This window comes from Phyllobates terribilis, unplaced genomic scaffold, assembly GCF_046119375.1.
Source record: "Phyllobates terribilis strain yellow unplaced genomic scaffold, ASM4611937v1 Scaffold_7__3_contigs__length_470593459, whole genome shotgun sequence".
Lineage (NCBI taxonomy): Eukaryota > Metazoa > Chordata > Amphibia > Anura > Dendrobatidae > Phyllobates > Phyllobates terribilis.
This window is the reverse complement of record NW_027362767.1, coordinates 65,655,825-65,673,558: the sequence shown is the minus strand read 5'-3', so window position 1 is coordinate 65,673,558 and position 17,734 is coordinate 65,655,825. Positions and strand designations below refer to the sequence as shown.

General features: G+C 49.1%; 1 protein-coding gene across 3 annotated transcripts in view; it reads right to left on the bottom strand.

Moving 5' to 3' along the window:
- Nucleotides 1-17,734, bottom strand: part of LOC141153665 (coiled-coil domain-containing protein 170-like) — a 69,745-nt gene that overhangs the window by 4,146 nt on the left and 47,865 nt on the right. For all 3 annotated transcript variants that reach the window (XM_073638679.1, XM_073638681.1, XM_073638680.1), the window contains one exon: nt 1,352-1,525. In XM_073638679.1, the coding sequence (XP_073494780.1) occupies nt 1,352-1,525 (174 nt within the window). The remainder of the gene's footprint in view (nt 1-1,351; nt 1,526-17,734) is intronic.

The window sequence follows — 17,734 nt, the reverse complement described above, 5'->3', positions numbered from 1 at the left end:
AAGGTAAATACATGAAATAATATGGATGCATGCAGAGGGCAACAGGAAGGCATCAGGCAATATGGCTTAAAAATACGGCAATTGTTGTCTTTACATCACATACTGTTATATAAATTTAGGAACAAAAAATGAAGTGCACCATTGATCACCAATGATGTCATCACCCAAAGTCCTTTAAGGCCGGCTCAGGCACCCATGTGTGCCTGAATATTTAAAAAGAGTTTGCCTTTTCTTCCCCCTTGGCTTAATTGCAGTAAAGTGTCTAATTATCTTCTCTGCTAATCTTGACATCCATTCTAGTACCAGTGTTAAACCCAAGCTCATTTTATCTAGGTGAAATCCACACTTACCATTCTGCAATCAAGCTTCCAAATTACCAACTTCTCTCAACTGTTCTCAGTGCTGTTCGGACCTTAGTCTCTGCTATCAAGGTAACGCATCTCTACAAGCAAGTTACTAGGCTGCCAATTCATCTTTGCTACCTTGAGATTAACCCTATCCCTGATACAAGTTCTTTATTGCATATACACCCACTATTCCTTTGTATCTGCATTTCTGCAAGCAAGTTACCAGACTGTCTATACATCTACTGTCTTGTATGTATCTGCACACCTGCCTCTGTTTCATCTGCTGCATCCTGCTCACTTTGTCTGTTGGCTGTCCTGCACACGCAACTGGCCTGGTCCTTGCCGATTCACATGTCATCCGATTAGACCCATTCTGCTGCACCATCACCTCCGAGTCCGTGTTGCTCACCCTGACCTATGGTTTAAAGAATCCACCTCACCAGCTGAGCCCATAATACTTAATCTGCTTCTTTATTCTATTTTGTCTCATATTACTATTAAAACTGGGAAACATATAAAGAAATCTTCTCTGTCTGTCAATGAGCTCAGCCATGTCCCCTTCCTACAATCCTGTGTTTGTCTGCAAGATAACTGACTGCAGCAGGAGCCTCTCCCCTGTCCTGTATGTAGTAGAACAAAAAACCCTAAAATTAACTCTTTCGTTTTTTGCTGAATTTCTTCAAGGCTGTTTCAGGATCTAGCTGGTCCATACACAAACGGATATGGGGCTATACTGTACCTCCACGTGCCTGTAATTTTTTACAAGGTACAGAACACAATTGAGTCATATAGAAGCACTGCAATCATATGGCGACATGTGTACAAGCCCATGACAGTATATAAAAAAAAAAAGAAGAAAAATAGGGGAAAATATAAATAAATAATGTATCTAAATTTTAATAAAAGTTTATTCTGACAGCATACTAATCATTGCCGAATACTGGATCATTAGAAAAGGGTAATATCTCTGTGTAAATGGCCGGCATAGTAAATCTCATCATTACCTTCTTCTGGAGATTGTAGATAAGAGTTTTATTTTCACTCAGAAATTCTTTATCCCTCTTACAGATTTCATCAGCTCTGTTCAGTAACATGTCGTACTGAGATACAAGGCTCTCAGATGAAATGTCTTGACTTATTTTCATCTTCTCGGCCAGCTGCAGCAAGAACTTCTTGAGCTATGAAAAACCAGAGAAAAACATACAAATGTTAACATAATAGTCCTTCTGAGATGAGCCCTAGAGAAATCAGTCATAATGTAAGAGAAAGGATAATCTCAGATTTTTGGATACCATTTCGCGGTTTATACCACACCATGACAAACTTTACAAATACATTTTTTTTAATCGTTTCACAGTATTTGTTTTACTTTGTGCAAAGTTTTGCTGATTTCTTTTCCCGGCTCTCATTTCCTTGCATGCCCATTCTGGTTCACAGTCTATGATTTAGGTCTAAAAGGACCATTCAAATAAATGAAAAATATTGGGAAATATTCCAGTTTTTAATAATAAAATAGATTTACATTTCCTGTTTTCTGCAATTCAACTTTCAGCTTTGCTGTGTAGAATAGGGTAGAGTCAGCAGAGCCATCTCAATATCATTAAAAGACAGAAAACAGCTCTATTATAATGCTAAAGGTCTATTAAGGCATTATAGCAACACTATACACAAATGATTCCTGGTCACTCCTTGACTTCTGGGACAGGTGAGCTTAAATTTCATCCGACAGCTACCTCTCCTTACTCCCCCATTCACATGAATTCTCGGCCGTGCGCTCTTGTGTTTTCTATGATGGAGCCACTGCCAGACTCCTCTGGCAGCGGCTAAACTCTAGGGTGAAGAAAAGGAACGGCCAATGAAATTAAATAAGGCCAGATCCCTTTCACCCCAACATCATCATCCGGGGATGAATCTGGAGACCCCCAAACACATTAGACTGTTTGACGATTCAGCTAACTTTAGATTACTGTATACGGGGGCCTGTACTCCATTGTTTCCCGAAGACTTATAAGGCTGTATTTCATCCACCAGTTTTTTGGAAATCCCCAAAAAAAACAAAAAAAAACACTGAATGATTTCCAGCAGTTTACCATCAGTTTAGCTCATGTGCAAAAAGACCCTTAAAAACTGATGGACGTTACCTAGCTTTTTCTAGCAATCCGTCAGTGAAAAACGAACAGCATTAGAAGGCAACAAGGATGCCATCAGTGTGCTGTCTGAGTTAGTCCTAGACACAAAGACTTATATTGATGAGTTTGATCAATGATTTGGATCAAAAATAGACACGTTGTTTGTTTTTTTTTCTTGCAAAAACTAAAATCGAAAAAAGGACATGTAAACAGCCCTATACAGACTATAATGTGTACTTGTTCTAGACGTGAAAAACACATATAGAATGTGTGCGAGAAAATTAGACATGTGAAAGGTTCATATCATCTGACATCATTATCCACATGGGAAACTATGATTTACAACAGAATGGTGGACACACCATAAAGGAAAGGCACCTTGATAAAATGTTGGTTCTGCACCCTCAAAACCACGGCGAACACAATATATCACCCTTTAAAGCTCACCACTAATCCCACATTGGGTAACTTCTAATATGCAACAACAAGAACCCGGACCACTCTATTCTCCCACCCACGCAGGCTGGAAAAGGGCCACCACTCGGACTTAATCACTCCATTCTCCTGCCTTTTTTGCTACCGTAAGCAAGAAAATGGCCACCTCTTGGACCAAGATCGAGCACATGTGACTGTGAAACCTGCAAAGATGTGTGTGCGCTTTAATATCTTCCATATCTAAGAACCAACTTTGCAACCTGAGTGGTGGTTGTGTGCTAAGCCCCCTTTAGTGCTGGCCCTATAGCAGTGGCATATCCTACTGTTTTATTAGTAACTATAGAAGCTTTCCGGTACAGATCTCTAAAGTACAATATTAGCCATATGCTATACATTAAAACAGGCTGCATTTAGTTAATTTAAAAGAAAAAATATAATACAAATATAGAGATTTATTGCAGAGCAGCACGTCCCAGGATACAGCTGTACACACATTTCAAGCGTATTAATAGCATGGAGAACTAGTATAATTATTATCTAACCTCTCTCATATTATGTGTTTCTAAAAACCTATTTTCTTAAGTGTTATGCCATCTCAAACTGCAGGTGTCAACCAGACAAACTAATCCTGAAAAATGATATAGTCTATGACTCGGAAAATAGTTCTTAAACCAATTTCTACTAAAAGGGCAAGAATGTCAACTGTAAGAAATGAGGAGTAGTTTGTGCCATTTCCAAAAAGTGATTAAAAAACTTATTTAAAGGGGTTGTCTAATCTTCTTTCTGCAAGAGCACACCGCTCTCCTTACTTCCTGTTTGCTGGAGACGGTGCGCTCCTGAAGAGTGACAGTTCAGACAAGCAGTATGATCACACCATGGCTCTGAACAGTGAGCTCTCTGTTCCTGCTACCAGAGGTGGCATTGCTCTGCAGCATTGGAGGAGCACGGGGGCGCCGAAGCTGGCTGGATCACTAGATAAACTTCAGAGCAGCGCTTGCAAGCTCTATATCAAACAGCTTGTAAGTGCACTCTCCTTGCCTTTGAACAAGTCCTTGATAGACTGCAGAGGTGGCCGGTAATCTTGACAACGAACACTAAACTATAGAATTAAAAATGGCTTAATTTTTTTTTTTTAGAACTGAGAGGATTTTTAAGAAATAGTAAATTGCAAAGTTGCTTGTTACCTATTTAACAAGTTGAAACAACCCCTTTGAGGAGGTAAAGATGTGTGTCCACCATTGCAAGATCACTTTAGTTGAGAGGTCATGGTTTCTGGGCTTCGCTTGCGGAAATGAAGAATCCTCAATGGTATAAAATGAAGGTCTTTATTATACAATGCGTTTTTGTGTCGGACTTGAAGAATTTTTTTCTTCAACCACGAGGCTGCAACTGCGGATTCTAAGGTTCTTGTTGGTGTTGTGTCTATACAAAATCACTCCAGGGGAGCATCCCTCTCTCATTTCTCCTGCAGAATTGCCCTATTGTGCTCTTCCGTCCCAAGTAGATCTCAGCACCGTTGCAAGTTTGAGGTGGTTATATTTTTGGAATATGATCAAGATATTGGTTGCCTTCGGCACTGCAGCTCTAAATTTAATTTTCTAGAAGTACTGTGTAGAAAAATAATTTTTATTTGCCACCTCATCCAGCCACGGACCCATATTTTAGAAAACCTATTTTCAAATATCCTTATAGGGCATTGTGAATTAACAGAGAAGTGTTCCTTATTCAGGTCCTCCGTAAATTACCTGGAGAGGAGAGCCGCTACAAAGAGCTTTTCTCTCTGGAGAACTCAGCCAGTCTGTGCATAACTTAGACAGCCCGCTAGGTGCAAAAATTCAATGTAATGCCACCTTTTCCCTGTGGCGGCGCTGTAATGAAATTAAACAATTTCTACCCGGTTGATCTACAAATTATTGCTAAAATCCTGTGATCAGCTTATTTATCGAGGGTCATTATAAGAAAAGCTGGTAAAAAGCAAGTCATACTAGGATGTTTGCCTGGTGGGTAAATCTACATTTGTACTAGTAGCTGAATATCATTTTTTTACCTGTTTATTAAGGATGCAAAATTGGAAACAACATTAAAGTGAAAATTATGAGCCATTTAATTCGTCTTGGGTCTCTTCTACAATGAGGACACCAGTGCTGCATCCAAGCAAACAGCCACCCCTCCAAACTTTATATTTAGATACTGGTAGAAGGCGGTCCACAGGGCTTTAGTCCGATGGCCATGGATTAATGACCTTGTCTCTGGACTAGGATCTTGCAAATGTATTTGCTCATCTCTATCTGGCACTTTTGACTTTATTACATATAAAACATAAGAACAACTAATGGTTCAAGTCAATCAACCAATCAGCAATGCTTATTTTTGTATGACAGCTATAGGTTTCATACCAGTACCATATGGTAAGCACTTCTTGCAGAATGTCTCTATATGGAATAGCTCAGCAGACTGCATTATTACATAAAGCATTATGAAAGCTTTACCCACATATACTCGCCCACTTGAGGCCAAAAGTACACTATTTTTCCCCCTATCGAGTGTATTGAGGCATATGAGTACATTCGACACAATTAAATGTATCTGCATGTAGCCTTAGATGTCCAAAAAAGTCACAGTGTGCAATAAGGACAGCAGAGCTTCTAAAGGCCTCCAAAAGTGCAGATTAAAAGGGTATTCCAGTTATAACTATGTTTCATACGTGTCTCGGTATCCCTAGCTCTGCTTTCTTCACCTTGGTCTGCTGCCCTCTGTTGTGCTCCACATTGTTTTGTGGGTTGCCCGGTGTGGCTCAGTGACGTCATCTCCATAATCTTATTTAAGGCCCATTAGGATACAGGCCTGTGTATTCGAAGTGAGACTCTACACTTCTGTTTGGTGTACTCCACCTTCTGTGCATACTGTGCTTCAAGTTGATTTTATCCCTTCTGGGTTCCACTTTATCTGTCCTGCTGCCCCTGAGAGTCCTGAGTTGCCAAGTCTGCGCTTGCCACATGCCTTCCTGCTTGCTGTACCAACTCTGGGGTCTGTGTGACCACCCAGGCCTGAGGTGAGCCTAATAAATTAGTTGTAGCGCCGGCGTCCCTGCCCTCTGCTAGGCAGGGACGCTGTTCCCCTCACCTCCCTGCTCCGTGCCCGGCGTCCTCCTCCCGCTCTGCTGGCAGCGCGCGCTCCTTCCCGGCCACTGTGCTTAGGGCGCGCGCGCTCTCCCTCCCTCTTAAAGGGGCCGCGCGCGCCGTCCTAAGGAGTCCCCGGCCAATGGCCGGAGGACTTCACCATATATAAGGCACCTCCTCCAAAATGGAGGTGCCCGAGCAATGTTGTTGCACTGTTCACTACTCTGCTTCAGCCCTCAGGTCCCGTTGCCAGTTACCTGCCAGATACCTGCCAGATTCCTGCCAGCCTGCTGTCTTATTCCTGCCTGATATTCCGCTACCTGCCTGCTAGCCTGAGGTCCGACGGTCTGCCTTACAACTCCTGTCAGTCTGTCTAAGGACCAGCTTGCCCGCTCACCTGGGAGCGCACTTCAGCTACCTGCCTGCTTGCCTGAGGTCCGACGGTCTGCCTTCCAACTCCTGTCAGTCTGTCTATGGACCAGCTTGCCCGCTCACCTGGGAGCGCACATCTGCTACCTGCCTGCTAGCCTACCTGGAGGCTCCGCCGTCACGTGCTGTGACCACCTGCCTGTCCAGTGACTCCTGTCCGCTCGCCTGGGAGCGCTCATCTGCTGCCTGTCCGTTAGCCTACCTGGAGGCTCTGCCGTCACGTGCTGTGACCACCCGCTTATCCAGAGACTCTCGCCCGCTCATCTGGGAGCGCTCATCTGCCGCCTGTCTGTTGGTCTTCCTGGAGGCTCCGCCGTCACATGCTGTGACCACCCGTTTATCCAGAGACTCTCGCCTGCTCACCTGGGAGCTCAAGTCTACCATCAGCCGCCACAGGTCGTACCAACCCTTTACCCAGAGACTGCCCCGGTCACTTGCCGTGACCATCTGCCCGTTCTTCCAGAGACTGTCCCGGTCACTTGCCGTGATCATCTGCCCGTTCACCCAGAGACTGCCCCAGTCACTTGCCGTGATCTCCTGCCCGTTCTTCCAGAGACTGTCCCGGTCACTTGCCGTGACCATCTGCCCGTTCACCCAGAGACTGCCCCAGTCACTTGTTGTGATCTCCTGCCCGTTCTTCCAGAGACTGTCCCGGTCACCTGCTGTGACTGCCTGCCTGGTCGCCACCCGCTCCCTTACAAGGACCGCCCCCTTGTATAGTAGCTCTGAGGTTCCACCTCCCTGACCCGTTACAGTTTGCTCGGGCCATGGAACCCGGTGGCACCCAAGCTCCCTCGCTCTCGGACCTCTGTCATGATTTGTCCCGTCAGAGGTCCCAACAGGAGTCCATCCTGGGTCACCTGCGGAATGTCAATTCTCGCCTGGACACTCTGACTGCTCCACCAGCAACCACCGCCAGTGCCATGACTCGCAACCCGGCAGCTCCGCTGCCCACCAATACCATGGTATCCTACCCCGGACCCCGGCTTTCTGCACCTCCTCGCTTCGGAGGCGACTCCGCCCAGGCTCGGGGCTTCATTAATCAGTGCACCCTGCACTTTGAACTATTGTCCCACCAGTTTAACTCCGACCGGGCCAAAATTGCCTTCATCATGTCCCATCTCACCGGGGAGGCCCTGGTCTGGCTAAATCCTCTATGGGAGAGAGGAGACCCCCTGGTGTCCGACTTGCCTGCCTTCCTCACGGCTTTCCGGAAAGTCTTCGACGAACCCGGACGGAAGACCTCATCCGCATCATCTCTGCTACGCCTCCGTCAGGGAAGTCTCACCGTGGGCCAATATGCCATACGGTTCCGTACCCTTGCCTCGGAGCTGGCCTGGGATAACAACGCTCTGGTATCCGTCTTCTGGGAGGGTCTGTCCGGCCGTATTAAAGATGAACTTGCCGGTCGGGACGTTCCTACCACTCTCGATGACCTAATAACTCTTGCCACCCGGATTGACCTACGGTTCCAGGAGCGTGCCAAAGAGGTCACCCGTGAGAGGAGGTTTCCACGTCTAGCTCCTACTTTTCAGAAACCCGTCACTCCCTCCGTCTCTCCCCAGGTACACTCTCCTGAGCCTATGCAGGTCGACCAGACCAAGATGGTCAAAACCCGTCAGGACTTACGCCGTGCCGAGGGGAGCTGCTTCTACTGTGGCAGTAAGGAGCACCGGATCCGTGCCTGCCCAGAGAGGTCGGGAAACGCCTGTGTCTAGGTTCGCTCAGAGAGGTCGACCTAGACAAGAATAAATCCTCTCCATCTCTGCTGCTGTCAGTTTCAATCGTCTGCGGGGAGAACCGTTATTTCGAACTAGCCCAACTGGACTCTGGAGCAGCCGGGAATCTTATTTCACAATCACTGGTAGAGAAATACCGCATCCCCACCAAACCTCTGGCTGTACCCTTGTCTGTTGCTGCCGTGGATGGGGGTCTCTTACCACGCCCCATCCAACTCATCACCGAATCCATTACTCTGCAGGTGGGAATGCTGCATTCTGAGAGTATCTCCTTTCATGTTCTACCTGGACTCTCTCACGCCCTCCTGCTAGGTCTACCTTGGCTCCAGAGACATGCACCCGTGCTTGACTGGCAGACCAGAGAAGTCCTTCGCTGGGGACAGGACTGCCATAAGACCTGTCTGGTTCCCGTCCATCCCGTCCGTCCTTCTCCTACCCCAGCTAATCTACCTGGACTTCCGATTCCTTATTGGTCTTATGCTGATGTCTTTAATAAAAAGGAAGCAGAGACACTACCCCCTCATAGACCATACGACTGCCCTATCGACTTGTTACCCGGTACTACTCCTCCCCGTGGGCATATTTATCCATTATCCGCTGCTGAGACCCGGTCGATGTCCGAATATATTGAGGAGAATCTGGCCAGGGGATTCATCCGGAAATCTACCTCCCCGGCGGGAGCAGGCTTCTTCTTCGTAAAAAAGAAGGACGGCTCTCTCCGTCCCTGTATAGACTATAGAGGCCTTAACCAGATCACGGTGAAGAATAAGTACCCCCTTCCGCTCATTCCGGAGTTATTTGATCGTCTGAGAGGGGCTAGAATCTTCACCAAACTGGACCTCCGTGGGGCGTACAACCTGGTTCGTATCCGTCAGGGGGATGAATGGAAGACGGCATTCAACACCCGGGACGGCCACTATGAATATCTGGTAATGCCCTTTGGTCTCTGTAACGCTCCTGCCGTCTTTCAAGAGTTGGTCAATGATATCTTCCGGGACCTTCTCTACTCCTGCGTAGTGGTGTACCTGGATGACATCTTGGTCTTCTCTACGGATCTCCAGACTCACCGGAGGGACGTTCGTCAGGTCCTGCTCAGGCTCAGGCAGAATCACCTCTTCGCTAAATACGAGAAGTGCCTCTTTGAGCAGACCTCGCTTCCGTTTTTGGGCTACATTATTTCTCAGACCGGCCTACGAATGGATCCAGAGAAACTGTCTGCCATCGAGAAATGGCCTCGACCGGAGGGGTTGAAGGCCATTCAGCGGTTCCTGGGCTTCGCCAACTACTACCGCCTCTTCATACCACACTTCTCTTCCCGGACTGCCCCAATTTCCGCGCTCACCCGTAAGGGTACTAATCCCAAAGAGTGGCCGCCCGAAGCTGAGGAGGCCTTTCTTTCCTTAAAACAGGCCTTCTCTTCCGCCCCGGTGAAGCATCGCCCGGACGGCAACAAGCAGTTCTTCCTGGAAGTTGACGCCTCCTCCTCTGGAGCCGGAGCGGTACTTACTCAAAAATCATCTTCCGGGAGGATGGTAACTTGCGGCTTCTTCTCTAAACTCTTCTCCTCCTCAGAACGCAATTATTCCATAGGAGACCGAGAGTTATTGGCCATCAAACTGGCATTGGAGGAGTGGCGTTACCTGCTCGAGGGGGCTCTTCACCCGGTAATAATTTACACTGACCACAAGAACTTGGCTTACCTCCAGCATGCCCAGAGACTTAACCCGCGCCAAGCCCGGTGGTCCTTGTTTTTTGCTCGCTTTGATTTTGTTCTTCATTTTCGCCCGGCTGACAAAAACGTCAAGGCGGACGCCTTGTCTCGATCCTTTCTGGTGTCTGATCTCGAGGAAGATCCGAAACACATCATCGATCCCACCAGAGTAATGCAGGTGGCTCCCCTGAGTCTAAATCGTCTCCCTCCCGGAAAGACGTTCGTATCAGTATCTGATCGGGAGAAGATCCTTCACTGGGGTCACTCGTCTAAACTAGCTGGCCATGCCGGTCAGAAAAAGACCCTCCAGCTTATTACCCGGCACTATTGGTGGCCTACCCTGCACAAGGACGTAATAGACTTTGTTTCTGCCTGTGTGTCCTGCGCCCGCAACAAGGTTCCGAGACATCTGCCAGCCGGTCGCCTCCTTCCGCTCCCAGTACCTGCTGCCCCCTGGCAGCATATAGCAATGGACTTTATAACAGACCTCCCAGTCTCTGCCGGTTGTACGGTCATTTGGGTGGTCGCTGACCGCTTCTCCAAGATGGCTCATTTCGTTCCCCTGCCAGGCCTCCTGTCTGCACCCGAGCTAGCTAAAGACTTTATTCATCACATCTTTCGTCTTCATGGCCTGCCCCTCCACATCGTGTCGGATCGTGGGGTACAGTTCACCTCACGCTTCTGGAGAGCCACTTGTAAACTGCTAGATGTCACCCTGGACTTCTCTTCCGCTTACCACCCACAGTCCAATGGTCAAGTGGAGCGGATCAATCAGAACCTGACCAGTTACCTCCGACACTTCGTTAATGCCCATCATTCTGACTGGGTGGATCTCCTACCATGGGCCGAGTTCTCTTATAATAATCACGAGAGCGAATCCTCCTCCAAATCCCCGTTTTTTGTAGTCTTCGGTCAGCATCCTCGGATTCCTTTTCCTGTCTCCACCTCTGTGGACAACCCGGCTGCGGAATCTCTCGTTAGTAAATTTTCCTCCATTTGGGAGAGTACCCGATCCGCACTCCTTCAGTCGTCCGAACGGATGAAAAGACACGCTGACAAAAAACGCCTGGATCCTCCACAATTTCGTCCCGGAGATAAAGTCTGGCTCTCATCTAAATATGTCCGACTCAAGATACCTTCTTACAAGTTAGGGCCTCGGTTCATCGGCCCCCTGGAGGTCATCAGTCAGATCAACCCGGTGGACTATAAACTGAAACTCCCGGCCAACTTACGGATCCCTAACTCCTTCCATGTATCTCTCCTCAAACCTGTGGTACTTAACTCTTTTTCCAAGTCTACAGGTACGCCTCCTGCTCCGGTTTCTGCTGAGGACGAGTTTGAGGTAGAGAACATTCTTGCCACCAAAAGGGTAAGAGGAAAGACCTTTTTTCTAGTAGATTGGAAGGGGTTTGGTCCTGAGGAGAGAACGTGGGAGCCCCGGGAGAACATCCATGCCCCTCTTATCCTTGCTAAATTTCTGTCTGGCCTAAAAAAGGGGGGGCCTAAAGGGGGGGGTACTGTAGCGCCGGCGTCCCTGCCCTCTGCTAGGCAGGGACGCTGTTCCCCTCACCTCCCTGCTCCGTGCCCGGCGTCCTCCTCCCGCTCTGCTGGCAGCGCGTGCTCCTTCCCGGCCACTGTGCTTAGGGCGCGCACGCGCGCTCTCCCTCCCTCTTAAAGGGGCCGCGCGCGCCGTCCTAAGGAGTCCCCGGCCAATGGCCGGAGGACTTCACCATATATAAGGCACCTCCTCCAAAATGGAGGTGCCCGAGCAATGTTGTTGCACTGTTCACTACTCTGCTTCAGCCCTCAGGTCCCATTGCCAGTTACCTGCCAGATACCTGCCAGATTCCTGCCAGCCTGCCGTCTTATTCCTGCCTGATATTCCGCTACCTGCCTGCTAGCCTGAGGTCCGACGGTCTGCCTTACAACTCCTGTCAGTCTGTCTAAGGACCAGCTTGCCCGCTCACCTGGGAGCGCACTTCAGCTACCTGCCTGCTTGCCTGAGGTCCGACGGTCTGCCTTCCAACTCCTGTCAGTCTGTCTATGGACCAGCTTGCCCGCTCACCTGGGAGCGCACATCTGCTACCTGCCTGCTAGCCTACCTGGAGGCTCCGCCGTCACGTGCTGTGACCACCTGCCTGTCCAGTGACTCCTGTCCGCTCGCCTGGGAGCGCTCATCTGCTGCCTGTCCGTTAGCCTACCTGGAGGCTCTGCCGTCACGTGCTGTGACCACCCGCTTATCCAGAGACTCTCGCCCGCTCATCTGGGAGCGCTCATCTGCCGCCTGTCTGTTGGTCTTCCTGGAGGCTCCGCCGTCACATGCTGTGACCACCCGTTTATCCAGAGACTCTCGCCTGCTCACCTGTCACGGGTGTGTTGCCACGAAGATCGTCACGAGTACACAGCCTGACTTCTCGCAGCTGACTTGTTGGTGCTTTGTGTTTTTTCGGCAGTGAAGGAGTTAATTCTCTCTCTCTGGGCTAGATGAGTTCCAGCCTCGCCCAGCTGCAATCAATGCTTCTTTAGTGAGACTCCTTCATATTCCTGCAGGTCTGTTTGGGAGGTGTCGGTGAAAGCTTTTCATTCAGACTGACAGAGCGGATCGTGGTGTTTGGAGTTGCTGAGATAAGTGTATTTGGAAGTGTTTTTTCCCTTTCCTCGCTTTATCATTTATCTCCTTTCCCGTTGGTGTTCCCTCTGTTGTAGTTGTGTAGAAGTTGTATGCAAGGTGGTTTTGGTTTTTCCCTTGTACTGTCTCGTTCGTCTAAATACTGTGTGTGGGCATATTATTTCTGGTTCCCAATTGTTGTGATCGGGGTCCTTCTCAGGACTAGATTACTGAGGTGCAGGGATCCTCAGGAGGTAGGGGTTACGCTGGCGGCCTGGACCTCTGTACCTTTAACAGTACCTCCAGGTTGAGGGATTAGTCAGGGCCCCAGCTTAGGGTCAGCTTAGGCCCCCTACCTCCAGTATTCTGTGACAGTGTGACATTTTCACCGACCAACTTAGTTTTTCTCCAGCTACCATGGATCCAGTAGCCGGTCTAGCTCGGCAGTTGCAGAGTTTGTCCATGGGGCTGGCGGACGTTAGGTCCAAGGTTTTGCATCCTCTGGAGCAAGCTGGACCAGAACCTAAAGTAGCTCTCCCTGACAGGTTCACTGGGGGGCGGGACAAGTTTTTTGTTTTCCGGGAGGCATGCAAATTGTACTTTCGGCTGCGGCCTCGGTTATCGGGCAGCGAAGAACAAAGGGTGGGAATTGTCATCTCGCTCCTACAAGGGGACCCACAATCTTGGGCGTTCTCTCTTCCCCCAAGCTCCCCGGTTCTCCAGTCAGTGGATAGGTTTTTCGCTGCTCTGGGACTCGTATATGATGACCCAGATCGGATCTCCCTTGCTGAGTCTAAGTTACGTAGGATTCAGCAGGGAGATCGTCCGGCGGAGGAATTCTGTTCGGAGTTCCGTAGGTGGGCCACGGACACCCAGTGGAATGACCCGGCTCTTAGGAGCCAGTTTTGTCATGGTTTATCCGACAAATTACAGGATGTGTTGGCACAGTATGACTCTCCCGCGTCACTGGAAGCCGCTATGGCCCTTGCCATTCGCGTTGACAGACGGCTTCGGGAGAGGTGCGGGATAACTCTACCCCCTGTAATGTCTCCACCTCCTACAAGGTCCCCTCATATGGTGGTTCCCCTGGTCAGTCCGGAGGAGCCTATGCAATTAGGAGGGACATCATTTCGGGGAAGGGGACCGGTGGAGCGCCATAAGACAGGAAGGTGTTTCCTCTGCGGGAAAAAGGGACATTTTATTGGGGGGTGTCCATCCCGTCCCTTGCAGAGTAAAGAGTCGTCGAAAAAACTGTTGATCCCAGGTTGTGTGGTGGACGGCAATCTGGGAGTAGGTATTTCGTCCCTAGGTTCGTCTCAGTTTCTCGTACCGGCGGAGGTGGTGGTGGGTGCGAGAACTGAGAGGATATCTGTTCTTCTGGATAGTGGGGCCGGGGCTAATCTGGTTGATGCTCGGTTTGCCCGGGTTCAAGGTATGCGATTGAGTAAGTTGGCTAAACCCATCCCCATATTCTCGATCGATGCCAGGCCTCTCGGTCAGGGAAGTTTTTTGCAAGCTGTGCATGGCGTAAAACTTCAAGTGGGGGCAATACATAAAGAACTGTGTTGGAGGGTCTTCCCACTCCTATAGTGTTGGGCCTTCCTTGGTTAGCTAAGCATAACCCGGTTATTAATTGGCAAACCAGAGAGATAAGCCAATGGAGTAAATTCTGTAATAAAAACTGCATGAACACGGTCATCGGTGCGGTTACTCCTTGGGTCTTACCTTCATTTCTGGCGGACTTTGAGGATGTATTCTCGGAGAATGGGTGTCAGGAACTACCTCCTCATCGCGAGTATGACTGTTCTGTAAAACTGCTCCCTGAGGCCAAGTTACCTAAAGCTAGGTTGTATAACCTTTCTGGTCCTGAGAGGCAGGCCATGAAGGATTATATTTCTGAAAGTCTGGCTAAGGGGCATATTAGACCTTCATCTTCACCGGTGGCCGCGGGGTTCTTCTTTGTTAAGAAGAAAGATGGAGGCCTACGCCCTTGCCTGGATTTCCGTGAACTTAATCGGATTACGGTCCGAGATCCGTATCCGCTCCCACTTATTCCCGATCTCTTTAATCAGATCGTGGGCGCCAAATGGTTCTCTAAGTTGGATCTCAGGGGGGCGTACAATCTGATTAGGATGAAGGAGGGGGATGAGTGGAAGACGGCTTTTAACACTCCGGAGGGGCATTATGAGAACCTTGTCATGCCATTCGGTCTGACTAATGCCCCGGCGGTGTTTCAACACTTTGTTAATGATATTTTTCGCCACCTGGTGGGACAGTTTGTTGTCATATATCTGGATGATATCTTAATTTACTCGCCGGATCTGGTGTCTCATCAGGAGCACGTTAGACAGGTGTTACAGATCTTGCGGGATAATAAACTGTATGCCAAGTGGGAAAAGTGTGTGTTCGCCGTACAGGAACTCCAGTTTTTAGGCTTCCTGGTTTCAGCGTCCGGTTTTCGTATGGACCCTGGGAAAGTGCGGGCAGTTCTTGAGTGGGATCGGCCGGAGAATCTTAAGGCACTACAACGTTTCCTGGGGTTTGCTAACTATTACCGGAAGTTCATTCGTAATTTCTCGTCCATGGTTAAGCCTCTCACAGACATGACTAAAAAGGGGACGGATTTTTCTAGGTGGTCTGACAAGGCTTGTCAAGCATTCTCCTCCTTGAAAAAATGTTTTGCCTCGGCACCCATACTCATTCAACCTGATGCGTCTCAGCCATTCTTTGTAGAGGTAGACGCTTCCGAGGTAGGGGTGGGAGCAGTATTGTCACAGGGTTCGTCCCCTGGTAAGTGGCATCCGTGCGCCTTTTTCTCTAAAAAATTGTCGTCCGCTGAGAGGAATTACGATGTCAGCAATAGGGAACTCTTGGCCATTAAGTTAGCTTTTGAGGAGTGGCGCCATTTTTTGGAGGGGGCAGTTCATCCGGTCACCGTCATCACCGATCACAAGAACCTGCTATATCTGGAGTCCGCTAAACGTCTGAATCCCAGACAAGCTAGGTGGTCATTGTTTTTTACCAGGTTTAATTTCGTCGTTACATATCGTCCTGGGTCTAAAAATGTAAAGGCGGATGCCTTATCTCGTAGTTTCCCTGGGGCCGGGAATACGGACGACCCGATTCCTATTCTTCAGGAGGGGGTGGTGGTTTCGGCAGTATGCTCTGAGCTGGAGGAGGAGATATTGGAGGCTCAGGGGGACGCCCCTGTTGGACCTCCGGGGAGACTGTTCGTTCCAGATCAGTTGCGACAAAAGGTGATCGAGGCACACCATAACTCAGTTTTTGCAGGACACCCGGGGAGTAAAGCAACTGTGGATCTCCTCTCGCGTCGGTTTTGGTGGCCTAACTTACATAAAGAGGTGGTAACTTTTGTCGAGTCCTGTGGGGTTTGTGCGCGCTCTAAGACCTCACATACCCGTCCGTCTGGGGCCCTTTTACCTTTGAAGATCCCGGAGCGTCCTTGGACTCATCTGTCTATGGACTTTATTACGGACCTCCCTCCGTCTTCGGGTAAAACGGTCATACTCGTTGTAGTGGACAGGTTCAGCAAGATGGCACATTTTATCGCTCTTCCAGCTCTCCCTAATGCTAAAACTCTTGCGCAGGTGTTCATTGGGGAGATTGTGAGGCTTCACGGGGTACCCTCCGAGGTGGTGTCTGATCGGGGGTCTCAGTTTGTGTCCAAGTTCTGGAAGGCGTTTTGTGCACGGCGGGGGATGCATTTGTCATTCTCGTCGGCTTTTCATCCTCAGACCAATGGTCAGACGGAACGTATGAACCAGAGCTTGGAGACATATCTTCGGTGTTTTGTGTCAGAGAACCAGGAGGACTGGGCTTCTTTCCTACCTCTGGCAGAGTTTGCTCTCAATAATAGGCGGAGCGAGTCCACTGGTAAGTCCCCGTTTTTTGGGGCATATGGTTTTCACCCCCAGTTTTGTACTTTCAGTAGGGGGGGCTCTTCGGGGGTTCCGGAGGAGAAACGATTTTCCTCATCTCTCGCTTCAGTATGGAGAGGGGTGCTGAAGAATCTGAATACTATGGGGAACCGATACAAACGTATGGCTGATAGGAGGAGAGTGTCTGGTCCGGACCTAAGTGTGAACGATCAGGTATGGTTGTCTACCAGGAATATTAAACTTAAGGTTCCCTCCTGGAAACTGGGTCCCAGGTTCATCGGGCCGTACAGAATCAGTTCTGTTATTAATCCGGTGGCATTCCGTCTTGACCTCCCCCCTACGTTTAAAATTCACAACGTGTTTCACAGATCATTGCTTAAGAGGTATGTGGCGCCGGTGGTACCCTCACCTTTACCTCCCCCTCCTGTGGTTGTCAATGGTAACTTGGAGTTCCAGGTATCGAGGGTCATTGATTCACGCTTTAATCGCCGGTCCCTTCAGTACTTGGTTCATTGGAAGGGGTATGGTCCTGAGGAGAGGATGTGGGTTCCTGCGTCGGATATTAACGCAGACCGATTAGTTCGGGCCTTCCACACGACTCACCCGAATAAACCTGGCCCTGAGGGTCCGGAGGCCCCTCGTAGAAGGGGGGGTACTGTCACGGGTGTGTTGCCACGAAGATCGTCACGAGTACACAGCCTGACTTCTCGCAGCTGACTTGTTGGTGCTTTGTGTTTTTTCGGCAGTGAAGGAGTTAATTCTCTCTCTCTGGGCTAGATGAGGTCCAGCCTCGCCCAGCTGCAATCAATGCTTCTTTAGTGAGACTCCTTCATATTCCTGCAGGTCTGTTTGGGAGGTGTCGGTGAAAGCTTTTCATTCAGACTGACAGAGCGGATCGTGGTGTTTGGAGTTGCTGAGATAAGTGTATTTGGAAGTGTTTTTTCCCTTTCCTTGCTTTATCATTTATCTCCTTTCCCGTTGGTGTTCCCTCTGTTGTAGTTGTGTAGAAGTTGTATGCAAGGTGGTTTTGGTTTTTCCCTTGTACTGTCTCGTTCGTCTAAATACTGTGTGTGGGCATATTATTTCTGGTTCCCAATTGTTGTGATCGGGGTCCTTCTCAGGACTAGATTACTGAGGTGCAGGGATCCTCAGGAGGTAGGGGTTACGCTGGCGGCCTGGACCTCTGTACCTTTAACAGTACCTCCAGGTTGAGGGATTAGTCAGGGCCCCAGCTTAGGGTCAGCTTAGGCCCCCTACCTCCAGTATTCTGTGACAGTGTGACATCACCTGGGAGCTCAAGTCTACCATCAGCCGCCAC